This window comes from Tupaia chinensis, unplaced genomic scaffold, assembly GCF_000334495.1.
Source record: "Tupaia chinensis unplaced genomic scaffold, TupChi_1.0 Scaffold000528_1, whole genome shotgun sequence".
NCBI classification, from domain to species: Eukaryota; Metazoa; Chordata; class Mammalia; order Scandentia; family Tupaiidae; genus Tupaia; species Tupaia belangeri.
Window position 1 is genome coordinate 6,107,344 of NW_006160041.1, and position 15,873 is coordinate 6,123,216.

Below are 15,873 nucleotides of genomic sequence, written 5' to 3' on the forward strand. Positions count from 1 at the left end.
AATTCTAATCGCTTCCCAAAGGCCCCACCTGTCATCACTATAGTCTGGTAAAGTTAATAATGCCGTGTTAAACCCATCACAACTAAATCTCAACACATGAGTTTGGAGGGAGACAGAAACCAGAGCACCTGGGATAGGGTACAGGGTCCCGATATAAGTTCACTCCAGCAAAAGAGAGGAAGCTTTGGAGAGAGACAGACCAACTTGTTCGTAGTCCAGGTTTAGGGAGACATCAGTGGCTTTGGAACCTCTGTGCTCCTTCATCTCTGCCTTAGGGTGGGGCACCACCATGTCAGTGTGCTCTTCATCTCTAACAAATGGGCTTCCAGTGGCCTCATCCAGGTGAGCCCCAGCTTGGCCTCCAAAGAGCAGCTCTGCTAGGAATGAGGAATCTTTTGGAGAGGTTTTTGCTATAGGGCGCGTGCTCTCGCCAGACAGAGACAGAGAGACAGAAAGCGAGAAATCACTCTCCAGGGGGAATGGTCGTGCCGCAATCCCTTCTCCTGCATTCTCCTCTCGGGATCTTGGGCACGCACACACACACGCTCGGCGTGAGTTTTAAGCCACCGGGTCCGGGATGCGAACCACGGTCGACTACGTGGGAGTCCAGCGACATAGCCATTACGCTAACTGCTGGTTCCCAGGAATGAGGAATCTTGAACTGCCTCTGCCAATCCTCCAAGTATTGAGTTTGAATCTGGGTCTGGATCTCATACTGCACATAGGACATACTCAAATATTGATAGAATAAAGAGTGAAACAACAATATATATAGTGGGCTTAAATATAATGGAAACTCCTTTACATTCAAATATAAGCAGCCAATGACAATTGTGATATTACAATAATGCTGTTTTTCTTATCCAGTGAAGATTTTGGAATGTTTAATGGCTAATGGGAAGAAGGTGCTAATGTGAAGGTAGAACTCCCTGCAAGGGAAAGGTCATTCTGAAGCAATGTCTTACTGATTTCATAATTTTGGTGAAAATCGGCCTTGTTTACCCATTTCCAACAGTTAAATGAGGAAAGGTTTGAGTACTATCCAGTTATGTAACCATACATGCAACAAACACTGCTTGTGAGATTAATAAAGCTTTTCACAGGACCAACAGATGGCATAATGATAACGCTGCTGGACTCCCACATAGTTGACCATGGTTCTAGTCTGGGACCCAGCAGCTTAAAACTCATGCCAGCACATTTGTGTGCATGCCCAAGATCCTGGAAGGAGAATAGAGGAGAAGGGACAGAATGAAAGATAAAAATCCCAAGATCACCTCAGTAAATACAGAAAAGATATTTGGTAAGATTTAACATCTCTTAATGATAAAAGCTCTCAACAAATTAGAAATCAAAGGAACATACCTCAACACAGTAAGGCCATATATAACAAACCCACAGTTAAAAATCACACTGGACAAAGAAAATTGAAAGCTTTTCTTCTAAGAACTAGAGCATAACAAGGATGCCCATTCTTGCCACACCTATTCAACATGTTGGAATTTCTAGCCAGAGCAGTTAGACGAGAGAAAGAAAGAAAGGGCATCAAATTGAAAAAGAGGAAGTCAAAGTGTCTCTGTTTGTAGATGACATGATCGATATATAGAAAAACCTGAAGATTCCACCCAAAACTCTTAGAACTGAATTGAGTAAAGTTGCAGGTCCTGACTCCTTCAACCACTAGGCTCTACAATGCCAGCCCAAAAAGCAAACTCCGATATACCATCAGTGGGTTTGTTAATCAGTACAACCACTATAGAAAACAGTATTAAGATTCTTCAAAAACTAAAAATAGGACTACTACATGCCTCACTAGCTCACTACCAGGTATATGTACATACCCAAAGGAAAGGAAATCAGTATGTCAAAAAGATACCTGCATTCCTACACTTATTGGTATCAAACAGAAAGAGGCTGGTTATTTTAAGCAGCAGAGAAATTAACTGGAAAAGAAGGTTCCAGAAATGAGAAGGCTGAAAAACCAGGCTTGGGCAGCAATAGAGCAAGGGCAGGCAAAGCCACAGTCCTGCCCCAACACAAGTCTGCTTGGGAGGCTGCCGCGGTCACCCTTGTTCCAGGTAGTCACTGTCTCACCACTGTACCTTAACATACACGCAGGGTCTGCCTATGCCTGGTTTTACAGCTTTGCTTCATGCAGTCAGAGACCTACCACCTGAGTACCCTGTAGAATGCAAACATCTGTAAAAGCCATTACTTTCGGGCCAGGAGGTCGTGTGGTGGTTAAGGGCGCTGGACTCCCACATGGCTGACTGTGGTCTGAGTCCCAGACCTGGCGGCTTGCTCTCTCTCTCTCTGTCTCTCCCTGGTCAAATAAAAAAATAATAAAGTTAAATAAAATAATTTTTTTAAAAAAGCCATTACTTTCTTCAAAACCTCTTAAAATTAACATGGGTGTAGTACCAACAGGTTAACATGATTACAAGCACTGGACTCACACATGGACAGTTTGAGTCCCGGACCTGGCAGTTTGAAAATCATGCTAGTTTGGGCATGGTGGCACCCGCCCAATGGAAAAATCACACTGGTCTTGTATGTGTGTTGTTTCCCTGATTCCAGGAAGAGAATGGAGAAGGGATTTTGGCATGGCCATTCCCCCTGGGGGTGTAGGGAGTGTGATTTCTCATTTTTCTCTCTTTGGTAAGCGTGCGTGTCTTATGGCAAACACCTTTAAAAAATTTAACAAGGTGGACTTCTTAGTTTTCCTGGCCCTACTTGCCCCACCCAGCATTGTCTCCCTAATCTATGGCATCTTTAGTGCCAATTCTGTCAACTTCTCAAAAAGTTCAGTGAGAGCTCTTCTCATAGTAAGATAGTCAGAATCAGAAAGAGGTAGCCATAGATTCAAGACTTGATAGCTCTCCGTATGTTAAAATGAATTCAGCAGATTCCACTAATATTCGGGAAAATCATTTATTTAAAAAAATCATTTTGGAAGATTTCAACCTAGTCTTTAGACATATAATTCAGGATATTTTTAGGGAAAAAAAAATAAAAGCTTAAAGTCTTGCTGTTCTTTCATCACCCCCTCCCTGCACACATTACTCACTTTTCATAGCTCCTACACTTTCTGCAGTAGCCAGATGTATTCTTTACCAACACGACCTTCCAGGCTTAATGTTTGGGTGCAAACCAAAATTTTCACTGCTTTTATACTACCTAATGTGACCACATTTTTTTTGTTACTTTTGACTACTTAATTTTTCAAGCTGACCCAGGGTGTGGTGGTGAAGGCAGCTGGATCCCACATGGCAGACTGCACAGTTTGAGTCCCAGACCCAGCAGCTTGAGAAACACACCTGCTCATATGCATGCGTGCCCAAAATCCTCAAAGGAGGGAGGGACAGAGTGAAGGGACTGTGGCATGACCATGTCCCATGGGGGTTGCTTTCTCACTTTCCCTCTTTCTCCTGTCTCTAGTGAGCACATGCTCCCTCTGGGAAAGCTTTTTTTAAGTTTCTGGATTTTTTTTTTTTTTTTTTTAGTTCCACTAGTAATGTCAAATTTTGCAAGTAATTTGTTGCAAATAAATAATTTTGCAAATTTTACTGGTTGGGACCAGCAGTTGGCGTAATGGCTATGTTGCTGGACTCCCATGTAATTGACTGTGGTTCGAGTCCTGGACCTGGTAGCTTAAACTCATGCCAGGTGTGTGTGTGTGCGTGCCCAAGAGGAGAATGGAGGACAAGGGACTGTGGCATGGCCATCCCCCTGGAGGGTGATTTCTCGCTTTCTGTCTCTCCATCTCGTCTTTCTGGCAAGCGCACGCACCGCACCCTATAGCAAAAACCTCTCCGGGAAAAAAAAAAAAAAGTTTAACCTGTGTCACCTTCACTTGGTCCTTAAAATCTTACTGTTCTCATTCTATAAATGAAGAAACCAAGACCAAAAAGGTAAATATCATAACCAACATAGGAGTTTAAATTAAACTGCAGAAATACAAGATTTGCTGGCAATAAATAAGTTATCTTTATTATGATTTTAATAGTTAAAATTGGCATGTTTCCTAGATAAAGTAGTTGATAACAGGATAAAAAAATTACAAAAAGGCAGCTTTTTCTTAATGATTCATTTGAATTAACTATAAAATTAAAATACCTGCTGATTATTTAATATTGCCTAAAATAACACAAAATATATTCAGTATGTAATACAAACCTCGATAGTCCAATTCTTCTAATAAGCAATTATTTACAAACTCTGAACTAAGGAAAAGACTTAGCTAAACAGAGAAATACAAAAACAATAACGTTCTCAAATAACTTTATCATTAAGTAATTTATGCTTTGGAGTAGAAATATTCAGTTAATACAGTATGTTAATTTTATCAATTTTTAGTTTACATTTTGTTGGTGTAAATTTAACCCAACCTAAATTCCTGTGTGCTTGGAAAATGAAACTTTTTAAAAGCTACTATTAAGAATTTGTAACAGTTTAATAATTCAGACTGACATCTCAGCCTACTTATCTTAAAGGTACAGAATTTAATGATGCCACCCCCTTTTTTTGGTTAAATGGAACTTATTCTCATTAACAATGTAAAGCACTTTCCTTTCTAAACTGTATAATTTTATTCAGTTATCTATATAACAATGTCATACAATAGTAAGCAAAGCAAGCAACATTACTTTTTTTTAAATAACATCTTTAATTAAAGTTTTTGCAAAGGTAAAATATTAAACTTAAAATAGGTCTTAGTACATCAAAATACTAAGTTCTCTAATTGTATTCCAAGATGGTCTTTAAAACATAATATCCCGTATATCACAGAAGAGCAACCTTGATCTGCAATTGTACAAATGAATTTTACAAACATAATAAATATATTTACGCCCTTACACATAACAGTATGTACAACAGCAGTTGACAATAGTAGCTCAGAACAGCAAAAAGGATTAGCCCCTCCCCCAAACTGTAGCCCTGATGCATACTGGACCCATTCAGGAACCTTGACTGCAAGCAGTTACTAATAACTCAATGTAGTTCTTCCCTTCAAAGAGAAGAAAATTTTCTTTTGTTCCTCAAAATAAAAACATTTAAGTTTGGTGTGTTCTTCCGTTAACCATAGAAAATGACAGAAGATAGACTAAGGCAGGCTTAAATGGGGAAGAATATAAATTTCAGAGTAATTTCCCATAGCATAATAGAGGACTAAAATGTAAAACATAAACCCATGAGGAAACATAACTATTTTTAACCAAGGAATTAAAAATCTGCTATTGCTGATTCAGACAGGTAGGAGACAGACATATGTAATGAAATGATAATGTACAAAGGCGGATCAATAAAATTACATTGCACAAAAGCTCAAAAAAGTTCAAGATGAAATCATCTGAAAATATAGGAATTTTCTTAAGTGGAAGAAAATGCTAAGTTATAAAGGGAACTCCCAAGAGGAAGTTATACCTGTTTTCCTAACCAAGGTGTATTTACCTCAAATAATGGTGACAGTATTGCTATGAGATAATCAAAAATTACTCCTAAAGGGAGACAACGCCTTTTTTCCCCCATAAAAGCCAGAAAAAAAGAAAACCAAATTCTTGATATTCATTATAGAAAAAGAAAATCTTTATATAAAAGCTATTATATTTTAATGTTCTTATTTCTAAAACCGCAATCTAATATGCTTGTCAAAAACACATTTTAATCACTATAGACACTGCTCAAATCTTGATGTAATCCTAGAAGAATCACATCAGAGTGGATCTGACATTAAAAGACGCAACAGTGTAAGTGTGACATTATGATGGCATTTAATAAACAAAAAGAAATGTGAACATTTAAAATATACAAAAGCCCAGTATGAAGATCCCCCTCATATAACAGACATTTCACTCTAGAAACTAATTGCACATTATAAGAGTATTTTAGCCCTATGTAGCATTCCACAGAAATTAAATGTGCTCTCAGCCATTCAAGTGGTCTGATTACTCAAATGACCACCAAGCAAGAGTTCGTATACTGAAAGGCACACATTTCCATATTTTATCTAGTGATTTTGTGTAAATTTTCCTTAGCACTGTTAATTTTTTTAAAGGTGCCATTCGCCATCTGTGCAAATCAAAACAAATCCTTTTCTGAAACCATTATATTTTCATTATATCAAGTCTGCCCTATTTCCCCCCTTTGGGTAAATATACTACTTTCATTCTTAAATCCTGAAAGTGGGAATTCCTTGTCTTTTCAAAGGAATGATATTTTAATGAAACCTAATGCAATAGTAATTTGTTAAATACAATGTTAAAAGCATGATTAAGAATTCAAGTACAATAAAAGATAAGCAGATGCCATTCTTATAACAAAGCCAGTATAATAAAACCCAGAACATGCTGATAAAAAGAAACACAATGTATTAACATGTAAGAGCACAATTTGGTATGCAGTGTTGTTTGGACCAGCTTTCAGAATTTTCACAGGTCAAAGAAAAGCATCTGTCAGGCCTAGCTGCAGTAACTGGCACTGGTAAGAAAAGTATTTGCTCAGTATGTCATAATATGCAATAAACAGGTGCAAAATACAAATGGTTATTTCCTGCTTCAAAATAACCATAGTGAGTCATTTTGAAAGCAGTGGTTGTTCATGTTTGAAAATAAAGTTATAAAAACAGGCCAGTATACAAGCTACTATGAAAATGAATGTCTACAGAGGGCCTAAGAGCTGAGTATCATACAGTAATCCAAATTTCAGTAGCGTAAGAACTACTAGATAGCCAAAGGGTTTCATTTAAGCAACACTGCAGCACTGCTCCATTTTATAGGTAGTTCAGGTGGTTGACTTCTTCACTGAGTAAATATAAATCTACTAGCAACAATACTGAAGGACAACTCAACAACGGGACTTCTGTGATTTTACTCCCTTCCCTCTCCTCTTCTCCCAGTCTTACAATAATAGTAACTGTGTGCTTTGAGAGTAGTGGGGTAAACAAACTTCCTCTCAAAAAAACTAAATTAATAAAATCAAAATAAAAACTGTATCATCAGTTATGGCATCTAAATAAAACCTAACTAGTAAAACACTAAACACCATCATTTATACAAAAGCTCAGAATATAAGTTAAAGAGACCAAGTTGGCAAGTGGGGTTGGACATAGGGAGAGGAAAAGAAAAAAACAAAACAAAAAATCCAAACCAAAAACCTATTAGCCTTTTTCAAGAAGCTTAAAAATTTGTGTTTAAAAAAAAAAAATAAAGGAAAGAATACAATATAATGGCTCACAGTTTTCTCCTTTGCAATGTACTTTAGAGAGTTTATGTGTTAACTTCTAGAAACACACAAAGGCAAATAAAAGACAAAAATCGAAGATAAAAAAAAAATCAATATACAAGTAACTTAAACCTGTCAACTTTCTCCTGTAAAATCAAATCGGTTTATAAGAACACCAAGGTGAAGAGAAGTGTTCCTGCAGCTCTCCCACACAGCTGATTCACACCGAACACAGCAGTGCCATATTGTTCTTTGGAGCCCCTTTCAGAATCCAGAGCTAGGCATTCTTCACATACATATTAAATTTCTATCATTTTATATATACAAGTCAAATTTCTATGTTTTCTTCCCAATGTGCAAACTGGAGCCATATCTATATTATCACTGGCCTGGAAGGCCCACCAAATCAAAGAGGTAAATATGTACTCAGTAACCCATCCCCCCCAAAACCCAAAAATTTCCCCTCAAATTACAAAATTGCTTTAAAAGTTTTTGTTCAATTAGAATAAGAGATTTTTTTCATTTTTTAACTAGTAAACACAAGAAACTTTTATAATTACTAAATTGTTTAATAAAATCCAGGTCTACCTCCTGCCCACCCTATGCTTCAATCAATGCACAATGTTGTCTGAATGTTAAACACATACATAAGAACAAACTTCAGCCCAACAGAAAAATCTACAGAGACTCATATACTCATGTACACAATTTCAGCTAGATAGTATACTCATGTGTACGCAAGTTCAGCTGGATGGTAACTGTGAAATAAAACTGTACTCCTGAGGGGCCAAATCTGGGTTTCTTTTTAAGATGTGATACTAAAAGAAACAAATAGTTTCTCTTTAAGGATATTAAAGCTGTTATTTTAATTCAACTCAATTCGGACAAGACCTCAGTCTTCAAGTTATCTTTCATAAGTATAAATATCTAATCAAAATAAAAATCCATTCCTGGGTCAAATTTTGTCTCCAACTGTGATTACTGATTGATTACTTCCTTTAAATCTTAAATAGATGTTTCATAAAGCAGGGAAGGAAGAGGTATATATTGCTGAGGGAGAATAGCAAGTAAAAAATATTTAAGACCTATTATGAGATTTTCTAAATTGTTTCTTTAGACAAGTAAATTAAAATTCAACACCATAATTCTTACCCTTTTGTAAAAAGCTCACGAGCAATTTTTACCAAATATAACCACATACATATAAGCAATTTCAGTTCAATCTATCAAAAGGGAAGCTTCTTCAGTTCATTCCAACAAGTATCTTCGGATTGAACCCAAGTTGGAGAAAGATATAGACAAAGCCTTACATGCTAATTACCGATGGCAGGTACCTGTATTTAAAATTATCAATTATGGTTTTCCTACACAAAACCCCAATCCCCCCACCCCAACAACCCCAGATGCTACAGTTCCATGGCTTGCCAGTTAGAAGTAGTGTCTATGTTGTCAAGGTCTATCTTTGTTCCAGTAGCTTTGCTTCTACTGCATTTTTCTGACATGCAGAAGTGAAGTTTTGGTTGGCATATGTCCCAAGTTTTAAACTGTCCGCTTTAATTTTTTTTTAAGTTTCTTTTGTTTTATTTATAAAATAAAAGAAGCAACTCTTCACCATTCTGCATCCCCAATGGCTTTGGAAAATATATAATCTCTTCCATTAAGATTCATAATGCCATCCTTGAGATGAAATTTCCATTTGTTTTTGCTTCTATGTATCTAAAAACAAAAAAAGATACAATCAGAAAAACAATAAACTCATCCATGAAAAGACATAAAACTTTTGTCTTATATGATACTGCATTTGCAAATTGGTTTCTTCTATTATTTTTAAAGGTATTTGCCTTAGGGTGCATGCACTGGCTGGAGAGAGAGAGAGAGACAGAGAGTGAGAGGGAAAGTGAGTAATCACCCTCTAGGGGGATGGCCACTCCATAATCCCTTCTCCTGGGATCGTGGGCACGCATACACACACTCTGAACATGAGTTTCAAGCCACGAGGTCTGGGACTCAAACTGTGGTTGGCCATGCAGGAGTCCAGTGATGTAACTGCTAATCCATCTGCTGGCCCCGCAAATTAGTTTCTTAATAAAGTTTAATTTAACTAATCAACCAGCCAAACAAAAAACCATCTCACTCACTGAGTAGGTTTTTTTTTTTTTTTTGAGAGATTTTCACTGTAGGGTGCGTGCGCTTGCCAGACAGACAGAGAGAGACATAGAGACAGAAAGCGAGAAATCACCCCCCAGGGGGGATGGTCACGCCGCAATCCCTTCTCCTCCATTCTCCTCGCGGGATCTTGGGCACGCACGCACACGCGCCCGGCATGAGTTTTAAGCCACCGGGTCTGGGACACGAACCGCGGTCGACTACGTGGGAGTCCAGCGACATAGCCATTACGCTAACTGCTGGTTTCCTCACTGAGTAGGTTTTTAAAATGTATCTGTAATTAGTATTATCTTACAGCTTAGTACTATTTGTGTTCATTAAATTAATATTTTTCTTAAAATGCTTCACCTCTACCAGGTTTACATAAATATATTCAAGGTCCACCTCAAAAATACCACATCCTGGAACCGTGCAGGTGGCATAGTGGTGGGGCACTGGACTCCCACATGGGAGTTCAAGTCCCAGACCTAGTGGCTTGCTTTCTCAATTTCTCTTTCTCCTCTAGGGAGCACATATGTCCTATAGCAAATTAAAACAATAAAAAATATAGTAATTCTTAAAAAAAAAAAATCACAAATCTTCGCAAAGTTTCTCAATCTCCTGGGCTAGTAGCACTCTTTCAAACTACTCAATTCCCAGTGACATTTCTAGCATTATTTGTAAGCAACATAATTATGACTAATTTCTTCCATAAAAATAAAACTCCTTATACAGTTTTCTCAAGACCTGACATGGAACCTTACACACAGCAGTATTTAAAACACACATCTGAAGGAATGTGATTTCAAAAATGATATACATCTACTAATAAGTCAAAAGGGAAAGAACAGGCTCTGGGCACATACATCCTTGCCTAACACTTACAGTTTATAGCTGTCTGGATTCCCTAGATCTGGAGAGAACATGAGTTAAAAAACTTTATCAGCTGAAGTCAACTTTCTTCCCCTTCATCCATTCATTCATGAACTTTCAGGTCAAGTTCCACACCTGCAAAGAAGGCCCCTTTGTTCTCCTGAATCTACAAACTAAAAGTACCTCAAAATCTACTTGTTTAGGCTTTTACCTTTGAAACAGGAAATTATAGTTAGAAGAGGTTCAATGATTTGACCAACAACATACTGATATTAAGTGACAAAAGTGATCCCTAAATCCTGGTCCAATACTATAACTATTTTAATTAAATCAATCTGTTTTGGGACCAGCAGTTAGCTTAATGGCTATGTCACTGGACTCCCACGTAGTCGACCGCAGTTCATGTCCCAGACTTGGTGGCTTAAAACTCATGCCGGGCGCGTGTGCGTGCGTGCCCAAGATCCCGAGAGGAGAATGGAGGAGAAGGGATTGCGGCGTGGCCATCTCCCCTGGGCGGTGATTTCTCGCTTTCTGTCTCTCTGTCTCTGTCTTTCTGGCGAGCGCACGTGCCCTATCGCAAAAAAAAACCTCTCCAAATTAAAAAAAAAAAAATCAATCTGTTTCAGTCATAATGCAGAAATGCTCACCAGAAACAGATACTTCCTGAGATCCGATAGTCTAACCTCCCAGTGTAAGCATTCTCACTGGCATATTCTTTGCAAATGGTTGTTGAGCGTCTGCCTGAATGTGATTAGAGGTGGGGGCAAAGAATTTCAAATTAAATTGTTCTTTTTGGGACAAGCTCTCTTATCTTTTTTACTTCCATTCACTGATCCTAGTCTGTGTTCTGAGATTTCAAACAACAGCAACAATATATAATATTTGATTTTGAAAAACTCTCACATGTTCTTCTAGAGTCATACTTTTTGTACATACTAAAACAAAATACATGGGACCAGTAGGTGACATAGTGGTTAAGGCAGCTAGATTTCACATGGCTGACTCACAGGTTCAAGTCCCAGACCAAGCAGCTTGAAAAACATGTCAGTTAGTGTGCTGTGTGCCCAAAATTCCAAGAGGAGAAGGGATTGTTGCGGCATGGCCATTCCCTCCAGGGGAATGATTTACCACTTTCTTTCTCTCTGTTTCTCCAGCGAGCGCATGAACCCTAAGGCAAAAATCTCTCTTGGAAAAAAAAAAAGATAATGTATTTATATAGAGAAAAAAATTTATGAGGAAAGCTATAAAATAGGAATTCCACAGACAAGTAGAGAAACTGATTCCAGAGGCCGGCAGGTGCCAAGTGGTTAAAGTGCTGGACTCACATGGCCAACAAATGTTCGAATTATGTATCTGGCAGCTTGCTTTCCACTCTCCCTTTCTCTTTGTCTCTCTCTAGTCAAATTAAAATAATAATAATAAAATATAATAATTTTTAAAAAGTAAGATCCATTGTCTTGGCATTTTCCTTAAAAGAAAGCCCTAGCATATTTCTATAAAAACAACACTTTTGGGACCAGTAGATGGCATAATGACTGTCACCGGAATCCCACATAGTTGACTACAGCTTGAGTCCTGGACCCAGAAGCTTGAAACTCACATGGACGGCCAACCCCCGGGGGGTTAGGGGGCATGATTTCTCGCCTTTTCTGGCAAGCACACACGCCCTACAGCAAAAAAAAAAAAAATCTCCCTAAAAAAAATGTTTTTAAATAATAACACTTTCATCATCTGTAAAGGAAAATTCAGGCAAAGCACCAGTTTTGCGTGTTAATGACTATAGCTCCAGTGCCTAGAATAGTGCCTAGTACATTCACCCACTCAATAAATACTTGTTGAAGGAGTATCTGTTGAATAGTTAGAAATAAAATCCAACTGCTTCTATTAGGAGTTTTCAGCACTTGTTAAAGTCTTTCACTGAAAGTGTATATCATAACTTTAATGACCATAGTCAAAAACCAATTTTCATTCTAATTTTAAATGTCTTGGTAACAGAAATCTTAACAATAATGCCAGCAACTATAAGAAAAAAATACTTAGAAAGAAGCATTCTGTGTAGAATTAAGAACACAAGGAATCAATAGCTAATTCTCACAGAATCTGATTTAAAATTTCCCTAATGTTATCAATGTCACAAAACTAATTTCTAAGCAATTTTCAATAAAAACTTACCTGTTTATTAGTTTTCAGTCCTGTTTATCGCCCTAGTCCTTTCTTTAGTAATTAAAAAAAAAAGGTTATAGACAATTAAACCGTTCTAGTTTGAAGGAAGGTATTGTAGCTGAGGCTAAATAGAAAACAGGATCATCCCAATCACTGAGCTACTGTTCCAAGATAACCAAGGTGACATTGCTTTCTTTATTAACTGAAACAGTCTAAACGGAAAAAAGATAACTCTGTCCATTTATTCCATAACCTATTTTGCAAATGTAAAGCTAAAAAATGCTTCATTAGAAAGAATAATAAAATTATGACAATATTTTCACAATGTTTAATACTGAATGCAAAAGGCATTAAAACCAGTGTTTCACTAAGACAAAAAGGACAGAATGGGGAAGAAGTTACAACAGAAATAATGTTAGTAATCTGCAGATGAAATCCTCACCTTATCATACTGGCATACAACAACATTTTCTGTGTCAAAGAGTTCTTGTCCCTCCTCATCACTCACATCATCTTCACTATTGAGGGGTTCCTACAAATCAAAGAGGAGAACTTATTTACTTATACCCCATGTATTATTATTAAGGCCACTTCTAATATTTATTGATAAGAAATAGAATGATCTTGATATTCCTTTAAAAAATGCACACACACACACACACACACACAAACTCATCATGAATATAATAATTAACCAACTGCAGAGCTTAGCAACATTACTGCAATTTCAACAAGAAATTAAATACAATTAAAATAGTTAAGTTAGATAAATTGGAAAAAGTGTTCAACTTTATTTCCATTGTTAAAAAAAAATGTAAGAGAGGTTTTTTGCCATAGGGCACATGTGCTTTCTGGGGAACAAGAAGTCACCCTCTAAGGGGATGGCCATACTGTAATCCCTTCTCCTCCATTCTCCTCTAGGGATTTTGGGCATGCATGCACATGCACCTGGCTTAAGGTTCAAGCCACTGGGTCTGGGAATCAAACCATAGTCAGAGATGTGGGAGTCCAGCAACATAACCATTATTCCATCTGCTGTTCTTTTATTTCCATTGTTTTTTAAAGACTAGTGTAATAACTCTCCACAAGTATTTAAGATGCCTAGAAGCAGACTTAAGAAAATCTGAAGATTTCCTGAACTAATGGCATTATTTACCATAAACAGTATATAAAAAAAAAAGCAGTAAAATTGGAGAGGTATCTTTATAATAAATGAGAACTATGAATACAAATCATCATAATTATCATTATGATGGTTACAGTAGAAGTATGAATTAAGATTCAGATTTCTTAAAATGCAGGAGTGGATTGCCATACAGCAGTAAAATACAATGCTCTGAAGACTAATCCACACAGGAACGTTCCAGATTCATAATTAGAGACTTCCCTAACATACCAGCCATGCACGTGCCCATGACCTGAGGCTAGCTGAAGCTGGGGGAGGATCCCAGGATCAGGATCCTGTTAGGATGCTGTCTGTCTCTCTTGCCCTCATGGAAGAAATAAACTTAAAAAGAAAAAAATAGGCAGGGAATAGGAACTCTTGGTACTAAAGAGAATTAAAGGCCAAGATAAAACCACCTCATCAGAGCACAAAATAAAAAGTCCTATTAAACTCTACCTCAATCATGACAGAATAGATATAACTCAGATACCTAATCAATAAAAAGACAGGACAAAATAAAAATAGAATGAGGGCCAGTCAGGTGATGTGATGATTAAGGCACTGGATCCCACATGGGATGACAGTATGGTTTGAGTCCCAAATCTGGCAGCTTGAAACACACCAGGCACATGTGTGTGTACACCCAAAAAATCTGAGAACAGTGGAGAAGGGGATGCATGATGGTCTTCCTCCTTGGGAAGTGCTTTCACACTCTCACTCTGTCTCTCTTTGCCAAGTGCATGTGCTCTATAGCACACTGAAAAAAAATGGGGGGGAGGGCAGCAGATGGCATAGCACATCCCCCCCGGACTCCCACATGGCCAAAGTCAAGTCCTAGAACCAGTGGCTTGAAAATCATGCCAGGAGCACATGCGTGTAAGCCTAAGAGCCTGGGAAGAAAGTGGAGAAGGGATTGAGACATGGCCATCACTCCTGGGAAGTGATTTCTTACTTTTCCTCTCACTGTCTCTGTCTCTCTCTCTTCCCCCTCCCCTCAAGTGCACACACCCTAAAAAACCTCTTTTAAAAGAAAATGGGAAGAAAACCAAGATGATATGAAGTCTGGGTCTATACCTAATCACACACTTGGGTGTGTGTATTCTTTAATTTGAAACAGATAGCACCAATGTAAAAATAGTATACTTTACTGAGATAAAATTCACATACAACTTACCATTTTAACCGTATTACAGTGTATGGTTCAGTCACACTAAGAACACTCATCGTGTGTGCAACCATAACTCCTACCCATTAAGTAATTATTCTCCACGCCCCTTTGTCCCCTAGCACCTACTAATTTGCTTTCTGGTTTAGCAGATCTGTGTATTCCAAGTATTTCATATAATGAAGAACACAACATGTGATCTTTTGTGTCTGGCTCCTTCCAATTAACATGGTCTCAAGATTAATCATGCTGAAGTATAATCAGTACTTCATTTCTTTTTATGGCTGAATATTAGGTAGTCAGAAAAGTCATGACATATTTTTTTCTGTTTTTCTATTCAAAAATACATCATGACTTTTCAACAACCTAATAATATCCACCATAGGACATTCCACATTTTATTTATACATTCATCAGTTGATGGACATTTTTTTTGTAAGCAGTTTTTGCCTCAGGGTGCATATGCTCGCCAGGGAGAGAGACAGAGACAGAGACAATGAAAGGGGAAGTGAGATATTACCCTTAGGGAGGATGGCCATGCCTTAATCCCTTCACCTCCATTCTCTTCCTGGTATCTTGGGGCACACATACACATGCGTCCAGTGTGAGTTTCAAGCTCCTAGGTCTAGGACTCAAGCCACGGTTGGCCATATGGGAGGTCCAACTACATAAACCATTATGCCATCTGCTGGCCCTCATGCTAGGGCTGTTTACACATTTTGGATATCAAAAAGAATACTGCTGCAAACAATCACGTACAGTTTCTTGTTCAACACTTGTTTTCATTTCTGTGTGTGTTTTCATTTCTGTGTGTGTTTTTTAAATATCTTTGCCATAGTGAGCATGCACTCCATGGATAAAGAAGACAGAGAGCAGAAAAGTGAGAAATCACCTCCCAGTGGGATTGGTCACAGTGCCCTTCTCCTACATTCTTCTGTCAGAAGTTTGGGCCTGTACACATACATGTCCACTTTGATTTCAAGCTACCAGGTCTGGGACTCAAACGGAGGTTGATCATTTAGAAGTCCAACACCTTGGGACCAGCAGTTAGAATAATGGTTATGTCGCTGGACTCCCACGTAGTTGACCGCAGTTCGCGTCCCGGACCCGGCAGCTTAAACTCATGCCAGGTGCCTGTGCG

The 15,873-nt window shown here is 38.0% G+C and overlaps 1 protein-coding gene across 1 annotated transcript in view; it reads right to left on the bottom strand.

Annotated features, from left to right (window-relative positions):
• Positions 1 to 5,259: 5,259 nt before the first annotated feature.
• Positions 5,260 to 15,873, bottom strand: part of GTF2A1 (general transcription factor IIA subunit 1) — a 50,035-nt gene continuing 39,421 nt past the window's right edge. Inside the window, exons 7-8 of the mRNA XM_006157106.3 lie at positions 12,845 to 12,934; positions 5,260 to 8,937 (exon numbers count right to left, since the gene is read on the bottom strand). Coding sequence (XP_006157168.1) covers positions 8,830 to 8,937; positions 12,845 to 12,934 — 198 coding nt within the window. The 3' untranslated portion in view covers positions 5,260 to 8,829. The remainder of the gene's footprint in view (positions 8,938 to 12,844; positions 12,935 to 15,873) is intronic.